The 26943-nt window shown below is 39.5% G+C and overlaps 1 protein-coding gene across 4 annotated transcripts in view; it reads right to left on the minus strand.

Moving 5' to 3' along the window:
• Positions 1–18815: 18815 nt before the first annotated feature.
• TMEM117 (transmembrane protein 117) overlaps positions 18816–26943 on the minus strand; it is a 433115-nt gene continuing 424987 nt past the window's right edge. For all 4 annotated transcript variants that reach the window (XM_036300144.1, XM_036300143.1, XM_036300146.1 and 1 more), the window contains one exon: positions 18816–19515. In XM_036300144.1, coding sequence (XP_036156037.1) covers positions 18869–19515 — 647 coding nt within the window. In that variant the 3' untranslated portion in view covers positions 18816–18868. The remainder of the gene's footprint in view (positions 19516–26943) is intronic.

Raw genomic sequence — 26943 nt, forward strand, 5'->3', positions numbered from 1 at the left:
TGCCAAGGCTTCGAGCCTGCATAAGTAGATGAGTGGTAAAGAGAACCAAATGCAAACAGACTTAAGCCAATTGGACAATGCACCCCTCTTCGGTGCTTGTATAGATAAATGTAGTCCCTAAAAGTTTGAGATGATGAGATGATGAAGGCTATATGATAAAGGTAGAGTGTTATAATAAAAGCAGGTCTTGAACCAAATTCTGCCACACACTTAGACACTTACTGAATTAAATATTTCCTAAACAGGTATAAAATGGTGCATTCAGTTTGACTTATAATCTTATTGACATCTCATTTCTCTGTTCTCTTAGGTGACTTACCGCAACTTGCATGAAATATACACCTGAGGCAGATTGAACAATATTTTAGAAGCAAGTTGTGGTAACCTTTGATCTGGTGGTTGGACTCAGAGGGTCCTCTAGGTATTAAGTCTTAAGTGACTTCTTTAAGGGTAAAAGACTCATGATTTGCTAGGTTCTGGATTCTGGGTTCATGTAAAAATGGGAAGTATCTTTAAAATACCATCATAACTTGAATATCATTAATTTCACCAATAAGAGCTCATTTCTGGCATTCATTCATTAACATCAAATCAGAGATCAACTTAGATAGGATGCTGTAGAAAGCACATTGCAGTGTGGCTTTTCTCATTTAATGTTAAAACTTGTTAGCTGACCACCTTAGAAATGAGAGTTTCTATGAGGACAACTTACTACCCTAGAACATACATGAAATAAACATGCACACATTTGCATCCCTCTATGTTGAAGCACTTTGAAGTAAATTTTATATCTTGTAGCACCAAGTTCCGGAATACAAGAAGAGGAATGGTTTTGAGGAAGGAAGAGTAATTTGGTTATGTAAATCCTGACATTCTACAGAAATATAGAACTGTGCATAATAGGGGGATGTTTGACCATTAAAAACAATCTCTAATTTTGCTTAAATTCTTTGCCTTTCTTTGGTACCATGTAAAATTCTCTGCCAACAGAAGCAAAGAGCAAAAGCTAAAAGCAGTTTTCCACCAGCATTTTTCTTCTTAGAATTTGCATTTGAGAAAATTGATTTTCCAAAAGGAGTAAAACAGTAAGATCATATCAGAGCAAAGACTGGCCAAAGAAACAACACATTCCAACATGTGTGAATTTTAAATGTGCTAATTCTCACAAGAATACTGCAGGAAATGGAAGGCTATGATATGTTTGTAATCAAATTTGATTCAGTAGACTTAGACTTCCTCACCTTAAATTCTAAGAAATGCTGCAAGCAAGACACACAATATATATATATATTTTTTTTGTAGGACCATGGCAAAGTACCACAATAACATAGGCAAAAAAAAAAAAAGACAGAATGACCTGCACCAGAAGCCACTCACTGATCTCTCCTTGTCATGTCTTCTGCTGTCCTCCCACCTCACTGACTGCAAGAAGTCTGGGTCTATAGCTCAGAATGGTGCAATATATGTAGCTATATATCTATAAATTTACATATTAATTTACATATCTCTAAATTAAACTGTCCCTCATTTGAATTTGCCTATATCCCTTATTGGTTCTGCAACATTGTCCAAGTTCCTGAACTTCACTTGGACTCAGGTTTTAATTCGTAAAAAAGGAGATAGTAGTGTCTATCACACACTCTACATAGGGATCAAATGGCCTAATGTGTATAAAATGTTTAGCAAAGGGCCTTGCACACAGTAATGTACTTAATACTTGTTAACTGTTACCATCGCAGTGCAATAAGGGGGAGTCTGAACTCAAAATTATTGTGGCAAGAGAGTTGGCTTCTGTATTTTCTTAGTTGGGTAGAGCCCTCAATTTACCTTGTAGCAGGTCTTCAGTGTTTAGGTAAGATTTGAATAGTCCTTGTTAGGTAAAGTTAAGGCTGATTTCCATTGAGGTAGAAGGAATAGGACATTTGGTGGCATGAGGAGGGAAATCCCTCTCAACAACCCTTGGGATGTAGAATAGACTAAACATGGGGCAAAGACACCTCCCAGAGGAAGAGAGATATCATTCTGTTGAGGTTCAGTATTAGCAGAAACTCTATGATGGGTTCCCATGATTTCACTTTGTCACTTGGCAGGAAGAAATAATTGGTTATTGGTAAGTTATTGTTAAACTAAAATTAAAAAGCCAAAATAAGCAAGCTTATTGGGATCAGAATGAATGCAATTTTGAGAGCACAGATTGAGGCTGAAACCCAAATCCCAAATAGCGCCACAATTACAGGGTGAAGGCAAGGGATTTATGAGAAAAGGAAGGGAATAATTACACAAACAGAAAAAAGAAATTTCTATGGGTGCTGACAAATTGAGTGACTCCTTAGCTATACATGCCTGGTTACTGATTCTGTCTTCAGTTCTTGTTGTCAGGATGTCTCCTTACAGTTTGTAAGACAATGTTGGTTCAGCCCAGTCCAAAGGTTATTTTGCCCAAGTCCAAACCTTCCAAAGGTTCTAGGAGCAAGATGTGTTAGTAATTCTGCTGGAATAGCTGCTCTGGCTTTATTTTACAATAGTTGCACTTACGTCAACTTTCCATAGTCCCTAAGGGGCATGCACCATATAGAAATGGAGATTGTAGGCTCAACACAAAGATTAAAGTTGATTTTGGGACAGGACTGCTTTCAGGCCATTGTGACACCAAGACCAGAAGACTGTCAAGACCCAGTACCCTACCCACTGAATTATGCTTTGTATAAAGAACGGCCCTGCATATAAGGATAAACTAAGACACCTTCTCATTGGGAATTGAAGGGTGGGCCATTCCCCTTAAGGCACACTTTAAGGGCTACAAATTCTAAAGAGTGTCATCTCATCAATATGAAACAACCCATGTGATTAAGACAGACCAATTTCCAACACAACTACATATGGCAATGAAGGAATCAATAATGATAATGGACTAGGCCGACTTACCCCTTCTCTCAAATGCATGGAGCTGAATGGCCTCTTGGGTGAACAATTGAAGTGAAAAGACCTCAGGGAGGTCTGGATAATTTGGGCAAGCAAGTTTTAAGAGATTAATTTTGAAAATAAAAGGGATAAAACCATATACTGTGTAAAGCTATCACACCACTTACATTGTCACCATCCATCCATCCATCCATCCATCCATCCATCCATCATCCATCCATCCAGTACATATTTATTAAAGGTGCTATTTAAAATAGAGAAATTTATAAGACATGATTTAGCCACAAAGGGAGAAAGAGCCCATGAACCAAATGTGCTTCATGGGGAACATTTGAAGGACTATCATTACATTTAATTTTTCACCACTTTGTCAATGAAACATTATAAACTCAGAAAATCCAATCATCACCTTACCACATATGCAAAAATGTTTCACTGTGTGTGTGTGTGTGTGTGTGTGTGTGTGTGTGTTTACACAGGCATTTTTGTTTACAGATTGTTAGAATGACCAAGTACTTATGCCAGTCTTTGTTTGGTTTAGTACAGTGACTGCTATTTTGGTGTGAAAATTGGATTTGCAAAACAAAATAAAACAAATGCCCCCTGACACACTGCTTGGAAAGGAAAGCCTCAGAAAGCATGCCCTGGTGTCTCCCTCATCTGCCTTTGGAGACAGTTCAATATCAGATCTGGCTCCCATGGAAGCACTGCTTGTCCTTTCTCCTGATGACCACACTGGAAGAGGCACTGATGAAATTGCTTGCATAACCCCAAGGAATGCATATCTGTCCACAGCCATAGCAACCCTTAGGATTCTAGAACAAATGAATTCCCACCTGTCATGAATTGTCAGATATAATCTGCATTTATTCAACACAGGATATGTTATTAATAGTGCAGTAAAAACAGGATTGCATCTGTGGATCTATTTTTGTTCCTTTACTAATCTTCCATATTTTGCTTTTTGGTCTCACGAGGCTGGAATAAACATGTATTTTATATGAAAAAAAGACATCTGATCCAATATTCCTTAATTAAGGTAATCTTTTTAAGAGCAACCCAATATCCTTAGAAAATCTTTGAGGACCTTGGCATAATGAGGAAAGGGCTCACTGCAGTTATTTAAAAATTTCTATTTTTAGCAGCATCGCCCTGAAGTATTTTATTCAGCTGCCAGGGAGGCAGGTATCCCCATAGCGTCTGGACAGCTCCAAAGCTCACAGAATGATGGTGGAGAGGTCAGGATGACAGATTGTTTTTGCTGTCTTAATGAGCACAATGAACTGCTTTTGCTGAAAAATCCCTCTGAATTATGACAGACAAAACATTTTCCCCAACGTGATATGTTTTCAGTGGGCAGCTCTAGTTTCTTCAAATAGAGACTGCTTAGCCAGCATGCCTGTTCAAGTTTATTCCTAGTTGATTTTTTGCCTTGATGACTCAACCTCAACAATTCCCTGAAAACACAAACATAGGAGCTAGAGAGCAAAGGCAGGCTATGCCATACATTTTTTTTTTTCACCTGGGGTAATCAATGATAGAGGCTGACATCAATTGCTGAGTCATTTTGTGTACTTGGTTTAATTCATCCCTCATAGTGAATGCTTTCTTATGAGTGTTAACATATGATACAAAGACCTTCACACTTTATGATCACTCCCCTTATGTTCATTCATATGCTCCCACAACCCTGACTAGTCTGCCAGGCTACTTGCCAGTGTCATAAATCCATATGTATTGTAACCTTGGGTTACTTTTCTTTCTACACAATGTATATGACCAGGTAAACCAAGCAAGCTCTGGCCACTGGGGAAGAATTTCTCTTTCCAATGTCTTTCAATACCTCCTTGAATGAGACATAGTAGAGTTGCTGTCCACTTTCACCTGGCACCCATATATCAAGGCAAGCTATCCATAAACCCAGCTTTTTTTTTTTTTTTTTCCTGTTAATTTTGGATCTGTTATACATTCACAGGTATGAATTGAGGGAAGTATCCTATCTAATAAAGAGGGAATATGCATATTGACCATCACGCTGTCACAAAGATGGTGGCACCCACAGCAGAGGCAAGGTTTCCTTAACACAAGATGGCTGCGCCCACAGTGGAGGCTGAGTTCCCATAAAGAGCCTTAAGAGCAATCAGCAGGTACCTGAGGCTGCGCCCCCCGGCCCAGTGGGGCTTGACAGGGGACCTGAGGCTGTACACCCCACCTGGGAGAGCTTGACAAGGGTGGGGACAGACGGGTCTGGATCTCACCTAATGGGGGTGGAGCTGGCTGGGTCTCGGTCTCGTGCAATTTTGAGGTGCCATGGATGGGCGGCAACTTGATTCTGGGTCCTGTGGCGTGCCCCAAATTCTGAAAGGAGGAAGGTTTTCATATACATTTTACAAATTTTCTTTCATCTTTGACACTTCTATTATAGAGAAAGGGCAAATAGCAATATTAAAATATTTCCTCTAATTAATCCCCTTTTAATGTGTACGAATTTTGTTCACCAGGCCATAAGTACTATTATAATAGAGGTGGATGCTATCTTAGTCAGTGCAGGTTGCTGTAACAAAAATACCATAGACTGGCTGAAAACAATAAACTTCCTTTCTCACATCTCTGGCAGCTAAAAAGTTCAAAATAAATGTGACAATGGATTTGGTGTCTGGTGAGTTTAATGTGAAATGCTTCCACATTGGTTCACAGACATCCATTTTCTTGCCATGTCTGCATGTGTTGGAGAGCTTGGCTCTATCTTTTTGTAAGGGCACCTATTCCATCTACTCCCCAAACCTCATCCAAAGCTTATTACCTCCCAAAGGCCCTACCTCCAAATATCATCACGTAGGCTTCAACATATAAATTTTGGGAGGATACAAACATTTAGTCCAAAGTAGATACCATGGGCCAGGTGTGGGGGTCTGGCCTACCTACTTGTGCTCTCTGGTCCCGCTTGTGTTTAGTACCAGATGTACTGCTTGCTTTTTACATGACTGTTACTAGGTCTACCAATGTTATGCCTGGAATTGACAGAATCCAGACCATAATGAGCCATTAGGCTGCATGGTTATGTGGTGCCCCATCTCAACCAGGACCAAGTACCACATCAGAAGTTGTTTTTCAGAAAGCATGTAATTCTGCTGCAGATGGCATGGCCTTACTCCAGAAACCTGGGTGCCTGTGTTGTGATTCTCTCAGTGGGGCATGGCACAGATCCACTCAGCCTTTTTTTTTTTCCTTCTCACCACTGATACCCCCAACACTATAGAGTCTGCTCATCTTATGCCCCAGGTGGTGGCAGAGTTGCTTGCCTCTCAGCTGAATCTCCTGCACAGTCCTCTCCTGCTCTAGGCTTACCTCCACCTGAACCTGGGAGCCTTTCACATTGCCTGGTATAGGGACTGAGGCTGTATTTCTATATTTGGAATGCAGCCCACTAGGCATTGAGTTTCTTCTTTGTGTTAGGAGGTGCAAGACAGACTAAATTGGAGGGGAATTCTCAAATGTTTTCAGCCACTGGGCTTCCAAAGATATTATGAATGTATCAGGTCCTGAATTTTCTCAGGGCCCAGATCCTACTCTTTGGGGCATATTTCACTAACCAAGCTCTCCTGTATACTAGCCATCTCTTGCTCATTCACTCCCATAAACACAATATCATTGATAAAACTAATCAAAGTCAAGTTCTATAGGATGATCCAGATTTCCTTAAACTATGCTTCAACTAAGGGCAGGAAAATTATCCTTGGGTAACATTATAAATAAATATTTTTTCTCTGACCCATGTGAATGCAAATGGCTTCTGATACTCTTTTCTGATTGAGATAGAAAAGCATGTATCTGTGCTGCTTCAGGAAGGGTGTGTCCCTGGGGAAGGTGGCTCTGCAGCTGAGGCCGATCATGAGGAGCTGACAGCTAGAGGTGTCCACTGAGTATATCCCACACAGGTAGGCAGCTGGGCAGCAAGTTCTCCCTGGGGCATCTGAGCAGCACATTCCCAAGTTCACCATAAGTCAGTAAAAGGCTTTTTACTGGTTTGTTTGTTTGTTTACAACTAGTTGCAGAATGGAGATTCTTCTTTTTTTTTTTTTCTTAAAAAAGAGTGGACTGATGGGGAACCAAGATGGCAGCATAGGTAAACGCCTGTAATTGCTGCCTCCCACAATCACATCAAAATTACAACTAAAATACAGAACAACTATCATCCAGAACCACAGAAAAGCTGGCTGAGTAGAAGTACTACAACTAGAGAGGTAAAGAAGAAAGCGTATTGAGACTGGTAGGAGGTGCGGAGGTGCGGAATGGGCTGGTCCAGCACCCAGGTGTGCAGCTTTTTTAATCGGGAGGGAGATCACCTCTTTGGAGGAACAAGGAGTCCCAGCCCCACAGCAGACCCCCAGCCCACAAGGGAGTACCCATAGGACTGTCCACTGATTTCTCAACAGAAACTATGTAGGCCAGAAGGGAGTGGCAAGAAATATTCAAAGTGATAAGTAGAAAGAACCTACAACCAAGAGTACTCTACTCAGCAAAGCTATCATTTAGAATTGAAGGTCAGATAAAGAGCTTCACAGACAAGAAAAAGATAAAGGAGTTCATTACCACCAAACCAGTATTATATTAAATGCTGAAGGGCATTCTTTAAGAAGAGGAAGAAGAAGAAAAAGGTAAAGATAAAAAATTATGAACAACAAAGTGACAACAATACATTTCTATCAACAAGTGAATCTAAAAATCAAATGAATAAAAAAATCTGATGAACAGAATAAACTGGTGAATGGAATAAAATCAGGGGCATGGAAATGGAACAGTCTGATGATTCTCAGAGGGAAGGGGGTGAGGAGGGTAAAGGAAGAGATTAGACAAAGATCTTATATGCATGTATGCAGTACCTATGGACACAGACAATAGGGTGGCAAGGGCCTGGGGTGGGGTGAGAACCAGGTGGAGGGGAGCTGGGGGTTGGGGGTGGAAAGGACATCTGTAATAATCTCAACAATAAAGCTAAAAAAGTATATTTAAAAATTTTAAAAAAAGAGTGGACCAAAGCCAGAACTAAGATACATAATAGCTTTCCTACTTTGTATAGTTATCTATGTATGTAAACCCAGACATCTACCACTTTTGAGGAATGCTACATATTTCACTATATTATATGCATTGAAATCTTTGGTATCTTTCAGTCCTTGTAAAGGTCTGAGTTATAAAAGAGCCTCCTCCGGGGCCCTTAACATGGATCGTCCATCATAATGGGTCACTATTTCCCTGCTGCCTAGGTAAGTGCAAAAAAAAGAATCCTCATTCAAGCAGGTCATTTTGGTGTGTCATCCTCACACAAGTAAGTGGTGAGTAATGTTGGCCAGTTGTGGAGAGGAAACCTAAAGAGAGCAAAGTCAAGGCTAAATTGATTTCATCATCTTGTTGTACTGGTGGCATCCATTGTCGGAGTGATTATTAAAACACTGCTATATCAATGACACCATTTCTTACTTGAAATTCTTTAGAAGTTTCCTATTATCTTCAGAAGGAAGTGCAAACTCCTCAACATGGTCAACAAGGCCCAAATATGCTCTGACCCCTGCCCACCTCTCCCATCTGAGAAAGTTGCTAGCAGCGGTTCTCACCCTGTGGGTCATGACCATCGGAAAACACATATAGCATATCAGATATTTACATTATGATTCATAACAGTAGAAAAAAATTAGTTATGAAGTAGCAACGAAAATAATTTTATGGTTGGGGGTCACCACAACATAAGGAACTGTATTAAAGGGTTGTGGCATTAGGGAGGTTGAGAACCACTGTATCTCAACCAGCTAGAGTTAAAGAGGGGCCTTGGAAAAAAGTAGAAAGTAAAAAGTAAAAAGTAGAAAGATATACTTTAAGTACATGATAACAAAAATTATCACTTATAGTTATGAGAATTAGCACAGCACTGGTTGAGTACCTCAGTTGGTTAGAATGTTGTCTCGATGTGCCAAGGTTGCGGGTTCCATTCCTGGTCAGGGCATATACAAGAATCAACCAATGAACTGGTCAGTCCCCCAACTTGGGCCATGCCTGTGTTCCCCTGGACCTCTCCTCGGACTGCCTCCTGCTTCAAACTGGTTGGGTTCCTCTGAAACCATGACAACACCCTGACAGCTTGAGCAGTGTCTGCTGCCACCCTGATAGTGGATCTCTTGGATAAAGAGTATTTTCTGCCTTCTTCACAGCCACTCCCTGACTCTTTCAAATGGATGAACCATGCAGGGAAAATAAACCCCTGGTCCTGGCTTCTGTTTTCCTCAATGTCCAGATTTATTGCCCTTTTCTTTGGGGCTTGGCTATGACACATATTTAAACCCTTAGGTTTTTTAAAAAAAAAATCTTCTATGCTCTGTCCTTTAGAAAGGACAACAGGGAGTGGGGCTTGGGTGGGGGTGGGGAGTAGGAAAATGTCTTACATTCACTACCTTGGGGTAAGAGGTGACTGATGCTAGAATGCCAAGGAGGCAGGAAGAGAGGACATGAGACACATCCCCCTGCTGTTTTCTCTCCCCCTCAGCCTCATCCTGTGCTGGATCCCAGGCTGGCGAGGCTGTCTGGATGCTCTCCCTTAGACCCCACACTACTGACTCACTTAGGGCTGTGTGCCAGTTTCCTCTTCCAGCCCATACAAAACTAATCAGATTAATGGCTGCTGCGGCTGGTTTTCATCAAATGCCATCAAAATAGAACTCTTTCATGAATAATTCTAAACACCGACTCAAAGCAATTGATTATGGGACAAGAACTACATATTTCAAATGGGAGGAATAATGGGTGTTTGCAACATGTAAATAAGCTTCTGAGACACAAGTTGGAAGGGTGCAGCTGGAATCACAGTACTTTTGAGTTTCAGAGCCTCTGACTTGGTTTTATTTTCTAATTTTGGTTTCCAGAGCACAACGTGTGAAATCCTATTAACCTGTTTCCTCCTCTTCCACTTTGTCTAGTCCTGCTGGTGGGTTCCCTGAGTCACTTACACAGCGTCATCTGCTCACAGTTGTGTAGAACGGGGTAGGATATTTCCTTTCTTCTAAAAGAGCAGCATCTTAGGATGTAACTGCGTTCCCACTCAATCCTAATCAACTCACCCCAGCAAATCCGCAGTAGAAGAAACTGACTAGTCAGGTGAGGAGAGAGCACCCCGCCTCAGGAATTAGACCAGTGGACTTCCAGCTGCTACTCTGATTTGCTGCTCTTTGTTTTCATTGCTTCTCACGCTTCGTCCTGGTTTGACTCCTAGTACCTATCTTGAGCCTTCCTTAACTGAGGAAGAGTTTGTACACACTTTTCTGGCTCAACTGTGACATCCCCTGCCCTTTTTAATTTATTTTTATTGTTGAAAGTATTATGGATGTCCCTCCTTTTTCTCCCATTGATCCCCTCCATCCTGCTTCCAGCTCCTCCCCAGGCCTTCACCGTATTATTGTCTGTGTCCGTGGGTTATGCATATATGCATGTAAGCTCTTTGGTGATATTCCATTATTTTAAATATATATTTTTATTGATTTCAGAGAGGAAGGGAAAGAGAAAGAGAGATAGAAATATCAATGATGAGAGAGAATCACTGATCAGCTGCCTCCTGCATGCCCCACACTGGGGATTGAGCCCACAGTCTGGGCATGTGCCCTGACCAGGAATTGAACCATGACCTCCTGGTTCATAGGTTGATGATGCTCAACCACTGAGCCATGCCCGCCTGGTCCCTTTTAATTAGAGTTTTAAAATTTGCTATCCTTACCCTTGGTGATGGTGATCAACTTGAATGGGCCATGGGTACCCAGGTTAAACATTGTATCTGGGTGTGTCTGTGAGAATGTTTCTAGCTGAGATTATTGCTTGAATTGGTAGATTGTCCTCCCCAAAGTGGTTGGGTAGAGAACAGAAGGCAGCGAAAGGAGAAACTCCTCTTCCTTTTCCCACCTCACTGATTGAGCTGAAACATCTTAGCTTACCTTCTCCTGCTGCTGGGACTGGGATTTGTGCCTTTGGCTCCCTCGGTTCTCAGGCCTTGGGACTTAGACTGAATTATACCAATACTTTCCTGGGTCTCCAGCTTGCAGAGGCCAGATGTGGGACTTCTTTGCCTCCATTATCCCGTAAAACCTGGCTGGCTATATATTTTGTAAATGCTCATTTGACTAGAAATCCTGCAAACTGTTCCTTGTGCTTGGTGGGCACAGAGCTGACTGACATTTTTCTTTGCAGTTAGTCAGGCACTGCAGCAGAGTCTGGTCAATGGAATGCAGAAAGTGAGGTGTGCCATCTTCACGTCTGCTCCCCAAACCCTCTACAGAATCTCCGTTACCTTCTCTCTTTCCTCACCAGCCAAAGACACACAAGCACTTGTTGGAATATGTCTGAATTACCACATTGCTGAATGGAAGGCCACCCAGTGGATATCCAATTCAATTGCAACATGAGAAATGAACTTTTATTGGTAAGCCATTGGGAATTTGGAGTTGTGCACACTCATTAAAAACCACTGGTCAGCAATAAGTGGCCATGAGAAAGTTAAATGATGTGATCATATTCAGACTCTAGAAAGACTGTCTGGTAAAGGTGTGGAGAATGGATAGCAATGGACAAAGTGAGAGTTGGGTAGACACATTGCAAGTATTCCAGCAAGAAATGATGAGATCACTGTATGGTAGGAAGTGATCATGACAGGGAGATTAACTAAATACAATCTATTCCCACTGGAGACTACTGCGATATGTAAATGACAGAGCCTTCCAATTTTCTGACATATTTGAAGCTCTAAAGATTGATCTGCAAACTCAAAGGTAATTTTATGTAATTTCATCATTATCAAATCTAAATAGTAATTGTTAGAGTGGTCTTTCTTGACTTGGCCATTCTCTTTCTTTCATCTTATACATTTTGTTTCAGTAGAGTGACAACTTTTAATCCTCACTAGAGGATGTGTTTATTGATTTTTAGAGAGAGAAGAAGGGGCATAGAGAGAGAGAAATATTGATCTGTTACCTCCCATATATCCCCCAACCATGGATTGAACCTGCAACCTAGGTATGTGCTCTATCCGGGAATCAAACCTACAACCTTTTGGCGTATGGGACTACACTCCAACCAACTGAGTCACCAGGTCAGGGCAAGAGTGATGAATTTTAAATTGCAGTTAGGTTTAAGTCAACTGGACTGTCTAGTTAAAATAAAGTATCCTGTAAGGCACCATGCTTGGCTGAGGAGTTGCCTTGAATCCATGAGTACTACACTAAGGTGGCTCCTCCTAAAAGGCTGGGCTGGGTCACATGCTGATTCACAAATGGTGTCCTCGCTGCATCCAAACACAGCTCAGGGCTCCTGAAGTGAAGGCTCAGGTATGTGGGTCGGCTCTTGTTTAAATGCTGAGGACACCAGTACTCTCTCTTTGGAACTTATGAAAGGCGGTGGATTATTGGCATTATGTGAAAGTTCTGATGAGAGAAGCTGGTAGAGAATCATAAGAGGAAGGCAATAATTTAAGAACTCCTCGAGAAATAAGCCCAGCCCAGCAGTTCGAGGATTACAGCCATTGATTTTTAGACAAGTTAGACACTTGTTTTAAACTAGGGGATCTGAACTTCTGTGAAAAGTGAAAAGGAATTATACTGCTACTTGTAGAGTTAAAACAACTGCAGGGAGACAGAAAACTGGGAGCAAACAGCCCAACCACGTTCAATGGCAGCATCAGCCAGGAGCTGAAAGGTGGGCGCTGGAGAGGACTGGAGCCCACACCTCACATCTGCACAGCTTGCTGCTGTGCACAGAATGCTTTCACATACAGTTGATTCTCTTCAAAGCTCTGCGAGGTAGTCCCATTTGGGGGGATGAGGTACTAAGGCTCATAGTGCTCAAGAGCCATGTCTTCAAGGCCAGTGCTTGTCCTATCCCAGTACAGCTCTCTCACCTTGGTAAAGATTGTTTAAATGGGAGATATCTGTAATATTATCAACAATAAAAAGCACATTAAAAATGTTGAAGGGTATTCTTTAAGAAGAGGAAGAAAAAAGAAGATAAAAAATATGAACCATAAAATGGCAATAAATACATATCTATCAACAATTGAATCTAAAAATCAAAATAAATGAACAAGGAATCTAATAAACAAAATAAACTGATAAATAAAATAAAATGGAAACATGGAACAGATTGATGAATCTCAGAAGGAAGCAGGGAGGGAGATGCAGAAAGAGGTTAACCAAAGATCTTATATGCATGTATGCATTACCTATGGACACAGACAACAGGGTGGTTAAGGCCTGGGCAGGGTGGGAACCAGGTGAAGGGGGGCAATAGGGGAAAAGGGGGACATCTGTAATACTCCCAACAATAAAGATTTAAAAAACCCCAAAAATACATTTTGGATGGTCATTTTAAAATAGAGCTGTTTCTAGAGCCTATATTTAAATTATGCCCTCTAAAACCAGCCATTTGCTAATCATTCTTTTTCTTGCTTTAATATTTGTAACTATCTATTCCTCTCCTGACATGTGTCTGGGGGTGTATTTAGAACATGCAGAGATCCATCCTTTTCCCTCCCCTAGGAAAGTAAAATCATGAAAGAAACCAATTCCATTGCTGAAAATTGTATTAAGACAAATCTGTGTTGCGGTTTTATAAATGTAGCTTAAATCAGGACACCTGCCAATGAACCGAATGCTTCTGCAGTTTAATTCAAACTTATCTGTTTCAATCATATGATTTACCTTGTAAATTGCATCCAGACAGCTGTTGGAAATTATTTAACTTAGTTAGGTTCCTGAGAGATGTGAATTATTGCATCTCAAGCATCTGAAGGTTTTATAACTGTTCCTCATCAAAGATCCTGTTTAAGATGGATTCTCTAGTGTGGATGGATGTTTATGAGTTTGTAATGGAAAATAAATGGCACTTTAGAGTAGACCAACCTGGGTTCAAACCTCAACTCTGCATTTGCCACTCTTGTGAGCTTGGGCAAGTTGATAAACCTCTCTGACCCTCAGTTTCATTGCCAGTAAAGTAAAATTAGCCATACTTACCTTCAATGCTTAATGTGAGGATTAAATGAAATAATTTATTTGTCCATAGAAAACACTCAAAATGCTAATGTTATCGATATGAGGACTGATACCACATCACCAGCTCTTATATGCCGATGACACGCTAGCACACACAGACTGCGCCGTGTTTCTTCCCTCATGGAGGATGGTCCAGTCTCTCTGAATTAAGTGTTGATTTTTGTCTTTATCCTCTCATGTTGCCCACTCCCCGACACTTACTTCTGTAATTTGTTTCACGGGTTCCCATGCCTCCTCTCCCAGGTCTGGCCATGCTCTCGGGTATAGACATAGAGTAATTTGAGTGTCGGAATGTGTACACAACCAACCAATCAGCCAACCAACCAACTTTTTGTGTAATCCTCTCAGTTATGTTGAACACACCTTTTTGAGTCCGCTATATGAGGGCAGGAATGTTGGACTCATGTTGAAGTTCCTTTTACAAAAGCCTTGCTTCCCTCCCTGATGTTTTAGAGCTGGTCCACACAAAAACTGCCATTTTTCATTTCCAAGACCTCATTTCAGCAAATTTCACTCACACGCCACCATCTGCCTAACCTTTTCTTTTCATAATAAATATCCACCTCTTTTCCCAATTATCGTCAACATGACTGGCTTGTGAGCTGCAAACACATCTAAACTTTCTAGTTGTTTAAATTATAAACCAGATCTAGCACTAAATGATAGTAAGTCAAACATTTATTACCTCAATTCTCTTATCTATGTTGGTTTCCATATTGGTTCCATATATTGCATGTCAAGCCTACACACAAAAACATATTTAAACATAAAAATAGGGATAAATGAGAAAAGTGCCAGTTTATTTGTTGCAAAACTAAGTTGCTTCCTACCCGCCTTTTAAAGGTGAGTCTAGCTAAGAGGTTAGGGTTGGTTCTGAGGGGCAAACCTGGAGGAAATCAAACCAGATAGACCAGTGAGCCACTTAATGGTCTTAGCAGGAAAAGCTAACAAAAACATAATACCCAGATAGTGGATGCATAACTTTAGAGTGAGGAGATAGATGATAAGGCGATGGGGTGTGTGTGGAGGTGCTGAGGTCTGGGGTGTATGTCAGATAATCCAGCTTGCTTCATGAGCCATCAGTTTTAGAGACAGTAGGAGTGATTTTTTAGCATTGTCTTTCTCATGTTTCATAGTGGGTTGTGTTGGTGACTCACAGGACAGCCAAATAACATAGCAATTGCTAATGGAGCCCAGTGGTGAGACTCAACCGTGGTATTGACTCCCACCCTCAAATCTGTGTGTCTGTTGGATGACTTCTTTCCATCATATGGGCAGCCAGTAGTGCTTTTGGAAACTACTTGCGAAATCTGAGCTTTAAAAGTAAAAGATTTCATGTTTGTCTGACTTTAGAGCAAATGGGAAAGAGATGATTCTTAATATTTCTAATAGGATTCACTGGTGATCTAAGATGTGCTAAAAGATAAGGGAACATGATAAGTAGCCACCATCAGGGGGAAGATGAGGTAACTAACTATAGTTATACAAGTGGTCATGTGGTGATGAGATTTATGTCTAGGCATATATTATCAGGCTTAAATTCATGATGTTTATTTCATCTCCCATTTAAACTACTAATGAAATACTTTATAATGTAGAATACTAAAATCATGTTAAATTAATGCCATCTCTGCCAGAATAAAATACTGTAATTACTAAACAGTAGAAATATAATTGTTTATATTCCTTAAGCGCCACTGCAATTAAGGCATCACATTTGTTGTGCTTTCTTTAGAATCTGATTAGTGATATTTAATCCTTTTTTAAAACTCTTCATTTTCTGAGTTTACTGCACATGCTTTTAAAAAATTCTCTCAATAGTCCAAAAAGCTCTGTAGAGTCATAGTCCATTAGTATATAACTTAGAATCTAAGACTACAGATGAATGGGTGTGATTTTAATTTTGATTTTTTTAAATTTTCTAACCTTTAATTGGTATATGTGCAAATGGAATATATAAGATCCCAAAAAAGATGGGGGGGTGAAAGGAAGGAGATAAAAAGGTCAAGATTGGTATATACAATTAGATACGGGAAGCCTTTGAAAGTTCAAATCTTGTTTGACTATTAAAGTGCCATCCCTGGAAATTATTCCATTTGTTACTAATATTTATGGAATTTTTAAAGATATATTTCATATCAGTTGATAGCTTCTCTCATTAATTCCTAGAAACACAGAAGAATAGTGCTCTAAGGTTTGGCATGGTTTTTTTGTTTTGTTTTTTTCTACCTTACTTCTGCTAATTACTTCCCCCATTGGAATATTTTTTCTTAATACCCACATAAAGATTCTCAAATAATATATTTTCAAGCATCTACTGTGTTAAGATTTTATTTTTAGCTTTTACCATCTTAACTTTTTGTTAAGTTTATTGGGGTAACATTGGTTAATAAGATTATATAGGTTTCAAGTGTATGACTCTATGATACATCATCTATATATTATATTGTATACCCACCACCCAAAGTCAAATCTTCTTTGGTCACCACATATTTGACCCCCTTTACCCTTTACAACTCCCCCACATTCCCCTTCCCTCTGGTAACCCCCATACTGGTGTCTGTGTTTATGAGTTCTTGTATGTTCATTTTTCTTGTTGTTTTTAATAAACACTATATACTAACAATAAACACTCACTTTCTAAATCAATTTCCTTCTTAAGGAAATTAAGAATAAATAAAAATATAGTTCTAGGTCAGCGTTTCTCAACCTGTGTGTCGCGACCCTTTTGGGGGTCGAACGATCCTTTCACAGGGGTCGCCTAAGACCATCGGAAAACACATATATAATTACATATTGTTTTTGTGATTAACCACTATGCTTTAATTATGTTCAATTTGCAACAATGAAATTGGGGGTCACCACAACATGAGGAACTGTATTAAAGGGTCGCAGCATTAGGAAGGTTGAGAACCACTGTTCTAGGTGGTATTCCTTCCTTGTCCTACAGGCAAAAGTTGAATCCTCTATGTTATGCTAATTTGGTAATGACCAATGTAATCACATGCCAGGGATAAGTTTCTTTGATCAGTATGGTCTATGGCAGGGGTGGGCAAACTTTTTGACTGGAGGGCCACAATGGGTTCTCAAACTGGACCGGAGGGCCAGAACAAAAGCATGGATGGAGTGTTTGTGTGAACTAATATAAATTCAAAGTAAACATCATTACATAAAAGGGTATGGTCTTTTTTTTTTTTAGTTTTATTCATTTCAAACGGGCCGGATCCCGCGGGCCGTAGTTTGCCCACGGCTGGTCTATGGGTTACTATAGTGAACTTGACCTCTGCATTTTTAGTGTCAGAGATACTTAGGATCCTAAGTAGTCCCATGCATGGCTATTAAAGGTAAAGAAAAACCAGCAGGTGCATGGCTGCGTAAACAACTGTAGAAACATGTTTATAAAAGCTGGCTCTCAAGTGACATATAAGTGCAGAGTTGTGTTATGCATGCTAAATTCAGCATGCTGCACGCTTAAAAGCAGGCAGATCAAAACAAGAGAGATTTTAAAAAATCATAAAGACAAAATCCAGCTGTGTTGGTATGTGACAAAAATAATTTTGCCTTAAAAGTGATCTTCCCCAATCTCCTCAAGGAACATATTACCGTAATTTATGGAAAAAAACTAAAGGCAAATTGGGAGTGTTCCATTTCTTAACTTGTCTGGCATGGAGTTTAGAAAAAATAGGGGGAGGGACTGTTGTTAAACTAAGATACAATTGAACCCCTCTATTATAAACAAAAATGACATCACATAATATAGAATTTTCTTAATTATTAATATGAAATGTTTAATTCTTAAATAAAAAAATGCACACAAAACAAGCCACTAAAATATCTTTTCATGCCTGGTCTTTTCTACCTCACAAGATTCCCTTGCATGACTTTTAGAGTAGTTCCCTTGCTCAGGGTCGGCATATATTGATTTTCAATTTTCACTGTCCAGAGCCATATTTACAGAAAGATGTACAAATATTGTAGATGGTAGGCTGTGCAACCCTCACATGATTAAAACTTCAGTTCCTCAGTTTTCTAGGGCTTTGTGTAAATGCCAATAAATTTGAGAGTTCATCCAACTGTGCCTCTTAACCTTTGTTCCCGAAGGTGAAGGGCAGCATTTTTAATCAAGTAGCAATTTATCTTTAATTAGGAAAACATAATTAAGTATTATCATCTAATTGCAATTACTGGTTGGGGAAAGTCACATTTCACAAGTAGTGACCCGTGCTGGATTACCGTTCTTCTGTTATGGAATTTAGCCTCTGTGCTTGCATTTGGTGGATGGCCAACAAAAATTCAAAGGTAATCACCACGCATCTCTGTAGCCCAGTTATGGAAGTCACCAACCCCACTGCTGAATAAGAAACCAAGAGATATTTCCTGAGCCACAGTTAGGCTAGTCCTCTTTTCTGCTCGGACATCAAGTATAGATCAAAATAATTGTATATAAGTAAATAAAAAACACCATGTGACATAGATTAGAGAACTCTTCCACACTTCATTTTTGGTACAATTAAAAACAGTTTAATGTCTCAAGGCACCACTATGGTTGAACATCAGATACACAGGTAATCAGCTAATTTTCTACTACGCCATAAAGTCAGTAAATAGCTTGTGCAATTGTGAAAAGCAATCTCTAGAGGGCTGTTGGATATATAGTAGGCACGTGTATCATCATACAAATAGAAAACAATGAGTCCTAGAAAAAGCATGTTGAGCACCGTTGTGGCATTGTTTGTATTTCTCTACCTAACATTAAGCAGACCTTACATTTACAAAAAGAAAGACTACATTATTGAAAGGTACACTCAGGGTTGCTTTTTTTTTTTTTTTTTTTTTTTTTTTTTTTTGCTGTATCCAAGTATGTGAATCTAGTTCGTGGGTGTACTTTTAGAAGTCGTTGGATCAGGGTCAGCTTCTGTCGCGCTGGCAGGCTCATTCAAATGCGAGCTCAAGTTTTCCGACGTGAGGTGGGAAGACTTGAAGACAATCTCATTGAGGTCGGACCTGATGCAAACCAAAGAAGGGTCATTCAAAGGGTCTTCCACCGAGGCCTGGGTGTTTTCTCGAGTGATTCCCATGTCTTTGCTGTGTTCTGATGGGGATTTTCGTTTCATGCGAGTGTAAGTTTTATCTTGATTCTCCATGCCTGGCTCATTTTTCAAAAAGCGTCCAAAGAACCAAATGAAGAATCCAAACCACACAAAAGCTATCAAACTTGGAACAAAAGCCATACACTTGACATCAAGGCTAGCCCCTGTGAACCTGCTGTGAAGGAACATGTCTCCTTCAACATACGTCTTATTCGTTTGAGGATTAGTATGATTGGACCTCCATTCCCAGGACAGCTTTGTTCTGTTCAAATCCTTTAAACTTTCTGAGTCTTTAACTGTATATATCTTCTGCCCTGGGCCGATATACTGTCCATATTCATGAGGCTTATAAAATATCTGGTTCTTCCACATATTAAGATCCAAAATCAAGACGAGAAAGATAATCCCATAGTTAAACCATTTACCTGCATTAAAAAAGAAATACTGCATATTAGTCAAAGACCCATAACACTGCAATACAGTTTACTCCAATAAAGAGGAGATAATGGTATAATAATATAAATTGTTAATGTTTTAGACCTGTTAACAATTCATTTTTTGAGAGTGCCATGCGGCCATTAAGTGAAAATTGGCAAAGGGAATTTCCTAAATGGATGGTAGGCATATGAAAACATAACTGTAGGTCCCTCAGCCAGTAATTTGTGGAATTTACATTAACCAGTTTCAGTCCCCTTGTTCTATAGGCTCCACAGGTTATATTCAAATTTGGGCCCATGTAGGTTATTCTCTAGAACCTTTCACTTAATGTCTAAAAACAAAGTTCTAATAGAATTCTTAGAAAAGGCCAACATATAATTCAATATCTCTTAGAGTTTTATAGTAATGTCTGGGTGAGACATAAATCATTTCACAATGCAAGCACAGCAGCATATCAATTGAATTCACATTGCTGTTTGCAGGTGACCTGTTGATTAAACCATTAGTTGATGTGATTCAGATCAATAGTCCTTGAGCATTCACTTCAAGATGTTAAAAATAACTACATCAAATTCTCATTGAACAGAATGCATTTATCGGACATATAAATATAACTACCCCTAATGAACTGTTTTAGAAGACATGATTTGGAGAGATTGTAACTACCATGATGTCTCTGTAGTATTTTAAATTTTTATATAAATAAGATATTCTTAAAAGTCATATTATCTAGTGATATCTTTATTTCTACAAATGGAAAATGTGAAAAACATTTTTAAGGAATACTACATGCCATTGTAATTTTTATTATAATCACTATTTATAGCAAGTTTGACAGTATCAAGTTTATCACAATAAAATAGCAATACTCACCTCACAGATTTGCTGTAGCAAATTAGGTGACATATGTAACAGCTTCTAGAAGCTTTAGTTCTAATCATTATTTGTATCATGTCAAAATTATTTTATTTTATATTTGAAGATAATAGTATTAAATATTATTAAATTACTAATTCACCTGATTATAGAACTTTTGGGAAAGGAGAGAGGTAAGATCTTGGGCAAACTTACTAAAACAAGAATGATAAAAAATGCATTTTGCAATATATACTCTCACAGAATATATAGCTATATTAAAAGAAAACTTTGTGAGGAGTTTAGGAAAATATTTTATCATCATCATTACACATTTTCAAGTTCCTATTACAGGCAAGGTTGAAGGGTTTTAATCCTGGCTCTATTTAAATTCTCTAAACCCCAATTTCTTTGCATGCAGAAAATAATAGTACTTATTAAAGCTGTTAGCATTTTTCATGAAATTATTAAATGCTAAGCACAGTGCCTAGTGTAATAGGTAGTCCGTAATTGTTCCTATTATTATCATCAAAGCCTTGCCTAAGCCATGATAATGTCTTCATTTGCATGGGATGGTACAATTTTTCTCTATGAAGAGAGTTTATGTAAACTATATGAAGGGGCATTATAACTCTGCCTGTTTTGAAATTATTCAACTCCATAGGATTTATAATATTTATAATGGAAGCTCTTGCCTGAATGATTTATTTTTCACACCTACATTAGAAGGTAGGTTGGAACACTGAAAACATTTCCAGATATGATAAGACATCTACAACGTCTGGCACTGTGAAGTTCAAGCCACTCATGCCCTCCTGGATCTTAAAACTGAAACTAATTCTCACTAAGAATCAACCAGAAACAAATGAAGCTAAAGCCAGGAAAAAGCAATCAAGTACAAAGGTGAGCATCATTACCAAACATCTACTGTGCTCATAACAGACTCTGCTTAGGATACCTTAGGAAATGCTGAGGACATATGTTTCTTCCTGTTGGGGAAACAGGATAGAGACATCAATAGATAAATAAAAATAAGAAGCCACATTTGAGAGGTGCTTAATGAGTGATCAAACCATACATGCTGAAGATGTTGAGAGAATGGAATAAAAACTGAGGGGCTAATGTCTATAGAAAGGATTTTGAAAGAAGTAGTAACTCATGTGTTCCCTGAAAGAAAAACAGGATAGAGAGCAGTTTAGAAAATCTTTTCATTTCTTTTAGTATGGTTTTTTTTTTTTTTACTATGCCCCAGACAGAACAGCTTACAGAAAAAAATCAGGTGATATGGGGGGGAAAAAGAGGCTGAGAGGAGAGAGAAGAAAAAGAATGAAGAATACTGTAAGGAAAGAAAGGCAGGAGATGAATGAGCAATGGGTAAAATGAAAACGTTCAGAGATTTTTCATCCCGTGTTCAGGAGGCAAGGGAGTGCAGCTTCCACGACAGAGAGCAAGTTGAGAGAGGTACTCTGGGTGCTTCTCTGCTGTAGATTTCTATGTACCCCCTTGCTGTGAATTCTATGTGTTAGAAAGCCAGATTGAATGTTGAGGGGAAGAGGTCCTTGAACTTGGATGACTGATCATCACCTTTTTGATTCACAATGGGCCCTTGGAGAGACTTGTTCCCCTCTAGGTCATTTTGATAAACTGGTGAACAGGGCAAGGGCCTCCATAAAGAGGTCCCTGTTTCTATGGTGATGACAGGAGATCAGAAACTGAAGATAAGCAGCAGCACAGAATCAGGGAGAAGAAAGGGAGGCCCATGGAGCTTGGAGAAAAGTGCTTTTCTGGTGGGAAAAAGATGCTCAGTGAATGTTTCAAGACAAAGGGGGAAAAATCAAAGAATAAAAATGGAGCTATGGCCCAGCCGGTTTGGCTCAGTGGATAGAACATTGGCCTGGAGACTGAAGGGTCCCAGGTTAGATTCTGGTCAAGGGCACATGCCCAGGTTGCAGGCTCGATCCCCAGTAGAGGGCATGCAGGAGGCAGCCAATCAATGATTCTTTCTCATCATTGATGTTTCTCTCTCTCTCTCTCTCTCTCTCTCTCTCTCTCTCTCTCTCTCTCTCTCTCTCCCTCCCTCCCTTTCCCTTCCTCTCTGAAATCAATAGAAATATATATATATTAAAAAGTCACTCCTTTAAAAAAAATAAAGCTATGTACTCTGATCACGCTAAGAAGAAACCTTGAAGATGCAAAGAGCTGTCTTTCCTACTTTGAAATTATTTTTCTACCATCTCAGATGAATGGTGCTGGGTCAGTTTGACCACTAAAGTTTGACACTAAAGAATCACAATATGTTATTTCTTATGTGGCCTGAACTCTGAATATTTAGATGGGATGGAGGGAGAGCACATTAAAAATGCAGTGCTTGACATCAGTTAATGGGTACCATCACCCTGCTCGAACACATCTTTACCCATTTGTGAGAGGGAATACCCTCGTGACAGAAACTGCAGGCTGGAAATCGGCAGATGGAGATTTCATTCTAACGCTGAACTTGAATAATACAACCTTGGGTAACCTGTTTAACCTCTCCAGACCTCAATATTTTATTTTCAAATTGAGGACATTGAACTACATGCCTTCTGATTTTATGATTTTTCTCCTCTTTCCCCAAATCCTTCTACTCACTAGCTCCGTGAATTCAATTTTTTTCTTCTGTGAAATGGAGAATAATACCAATGTAACTGCATCAAAGGATTATTGTGAGGATAAAATGAGAAGTTATTATTTGAAGTTCTCTGAAATATATTGTTTGCCAAAAATGTAGGGTAGTATTATTTTACAATTTCTTTACTTCTTTAATCCAGTCACTATAGGATCTCGGTGACAGAGCAGAGGGAAAAAAGAGTATGTACGGGTTTGCAACAAAGATATATCTTAAAGGTGACCCGTTTGGATAAAACAGAATGAATTACTGTGTACTAACATTATTGGGTAGCTATTACTAGGCCAGTTACCTAAGAGGACCCAATGTGTAGCTACATGAAAATATACTTTGTGAATCAGCATATTTAACATGTTAAAAACCCATAGCAATTGGTCATTGTTCTACTGGTTGCAGCAGTATTGCTCCTGAGCAAAGGTCTTGTACATACACGTAAGTTGAGGCTACAAGACAGGAGATAGCACCTCCACTCCCACCCCAGCCGAGAGGCCATGTGGCGATGAGAAAGTGCAGAGGACAGAAAGGAGGCTGAGCAGAATGCCTGCTGATATATTTCCTTATTCTATGCTATAGCATTGTCCTTCTCTATACTGTCATAGCCATTCAGCCAAAACTTGAAGCTGCTGGAAATCTAGAAGAAATGGGTCTTCTTACTTTTTTGTTTGTTTCCAGACCACTTGGCATAACTTCTGGTCCATTTATTCATTTGCACAGAGAAAGAATGTTTATCTTTCTCTAACATCCATTCTTACATTTTCCCACACAGTGTTTTGTTACCTTGGTAATGCTTTCTCCTCTTTAAAAAAAAAACGACTGTTGCCCTATGAGAGGTGGCAACCCAGAGAGCAAAACCTGTTTGGACAACTGAACCTTGCTGCTCTTGTCTATAAGGTGAGGGAACTGAGCTATATAATCCTTATGGTTTCTTCCCAGCCCTGAGAGTCTCTTAGATGAGTCTGTGAAATAAACATTGCCTAAACATTAATGTTTTATGATGGCTCAGAAAATCTCACCATTAGAGCAAAAAGATGGGGTACACCATTTCCAGATGGAGAAAGCTTTCCTCAAAAAAAAAGCTTGTATACTTTGAGAAACACTGCTTAACATAAAAACTAAATTTGAGTCCCTGAAATAACTCACATGGAAAGGCTGTAAGGCACAAAAAAGGGAAGGATAGGAAGTGCTTCTATTTCATTTCCCAAAGTGTGTTGTTGTGAATGTACAGTCAACCACAACAAGAGGTTTGGTATTTCAACATTGATCATATGAGAGATATCGCATTTCCTCCTGTTGTTCCAATGACATAGCATAATGTAAATCAGCAAGGAGGCAGGGTACAAATCCATACATTATTTCTATTAATCTCCCTGTTGAAATATCTCACTGTCTCCTTTAATGAGAAATCACTGCATGGTGTTGGTGGGATTACCTCCTTCTTGTATATTGTGCTTTAATGAATCATACTGATTGTCAAAAATGATATATAATGATAATTTTATCTTTTTACTTTGTGGGAGTCTATAGAATCCTGGGATAGTTAGTTTTAAAAGGATTCTCCATTAAATATCACCCTCACTTACCATAGGAAGTGATGACAATTTGGAGGAAACTGTCATTTTTTTCAACTAGGAAAAATGCCTATAAAGGACTGATATTTTCACCATGTAACAAAACTTTCAGGATTCAAATATGCAATCATAATATATTTTAAAAAAAATCTTTTACCCAGTAGTTTCCAGCTAGCACTGAGCTTGAGCTGTGCTGTGGGCACCTTCCACCACACTGGGCCAGACTCTGGCATCCAGAACAAATACATGATGCCGTCACGTTCCACAAAGCCATTTAGTATCCATAGTATCCACTATGGCAGCGGTTCTCAACCTGTGGGTCGCGACCCCTTTGGGGGTCGAACAACCCTTTCACAGGGGTCACCTAAGACCATCAGAAAACACATTATAACTACATATTGTTTTTGTGATTAACCACTATGCTTTAATTATGTTCAATTTGTAACAATGAAATTGGGGGTCACCACAACATGAGGAACTGTATTAAAGGGTCGCGGCATTAGGAAGGTTGAGAACCACTGCACTATGGGATAACAAGAAACCCTGGCCTTGAAGAAGATGAGTTTCGGATAATTAAAGAAATAACAGCAGGCTCCAACAGGCTTCTTGGCCATAGTCAATGCCCTCTCATTCCAGACAAAAGCAGTGAAAACAAGGCTCATTGCATTAACATCTCTTTAAGTCCCTGCCTAGGGAATTTACGAACATCTAGAACCCACATTAAGTGCTTGGACCCTGAGGATACCATTTAGAAACTTGAAGATATTTACTAAATAATTTTTGAATTAATAAGAGTTACTTGAGTTGGTAAAGTACCTTCTTAAGATTTAAAAACAAATTAATATAGCTTCTCAAAGTGCCTCTCTTGTCATCGTGGCTTCCTAAGTGGGAGACTATTCCTTTAGGACATAATCTGATATGACGAGTAGAGGCAGAAACTTGTGATGATGAAAGAGAAAGAAAAAGCTATCTATTTGTACTGAAGACTGGACAGAAGATTCTTGAGATTGGGAACTATGTCAGGTTCATTTTTGTATTTCCTAGATCCTAGCTTAGGTGTAGACACAAATTAACTCAGAAAATGTCTGTTAACAAACAGGTAAGTTCTGAGATAGTGTGTCCAAAAAAAAATATATATATATATATATATATATATATAATAGAGTGAAGTTCTATCCTTCGAATCAAATACATACGTTACAATGATCTCTTGAATTCCGGGATATTGCTAAAATCTAATACAATCTGGAAAATAAAATATTCATGTATCAACGATGGATTAATTATATATTTCAAGTTCTTCCTCTGAGTGCGAAGGCAGTTTCTGAGGAGCATGTGGATTTTATAATGAAAATCCTCATCTGTGCATAAGGACACCTCAATTGGGGGAGGGGGGACAGGGTGGACCAGCTCAGGGGCAGCAAGGACTCACAGGTTATGGGCGAAGCAACTACGGCCTGAAGAAGATGAGTTTTGGACAAATAAAATGAATTGCTGCTTTAGGTAGAAGTAAACATAGTTAGTTCTTAGAGCTGTATAAATGTGTTGATAATGGAAATTGCTTCAGGGAAGGTTTAAAAAAAATTCACAACTGAGAGAAGAGCAAGAGGTCCTTGTGTACTCTGGATAACTTCATGATCTTGGGGGACTGTCATGGTGAACAGGATGCATCCTATCTCCCTATAACAAGTCCCTCGCTAATTCTGTCCGACAGAATATTGTGCCCGATGGACCACTGGCCTGCCCTCCCTAGCACGTCCCATGATCTGATGGACACAGGAGAGCTCTTTAAAAAACAATCTCTGGGAACTCATTTGCCAGAAATCATGCACCTTCGGAAACAAAGCGAAGGGTTTTATTCATTATTTTCCCCATTCTCGCCATCGTGCAGCACCTGTGCCCTCACACCGCGCAGGGAACTGAAATAGAACACAGACGCCACAGAGGCTTGTTTACTTCTACATTTTCCATTTTTGCCGAGAGAGTTCCCGCGGGCATCATCGTGCCAACAGTGTGAATTCTCTCCTCGCAGAGGCACTGGCCTTCCTCCGGCCTTTCCCCCCAGCCCCCGCCTAATTTACTCAGATGATGGCCACCAACGGGACCCTTCCTTTGTCTGGCTGGGATGACAGATGGCAGAGCTTCCACCGGGACTGGCATTAATAGGACTCAGAGGAGCTCCCGAGATTGAATTGAGAGCCCATTCCTCTCTCACCTCCTGAGACTCAATACATCACATTTTGAATCCATCTTTGCACTCACCTTATAGGTAAAGGGGCAGAGGGCAGAGGAGAGGATTGCACAGTTGCATTGAGCATTTACTT

The sequence above is a fragment of the Myotis myotis genome, unplaced genomic scaffold (assembly GCF_014108235.1).
Source record: "Myotis myotis isolate mMyoMyo1 unplaced genomic scaffold, mMyoMyo1.p scaffold_m19_p_3, whole genome shotgun sequence".
In the NCBI taxonomy this organism is placed as follows: Eukaryota; Metazoa; Chordata; class Mammalia; order Chiroptera; family Vespertilionidae; genus Myotis; species Myotis myotis.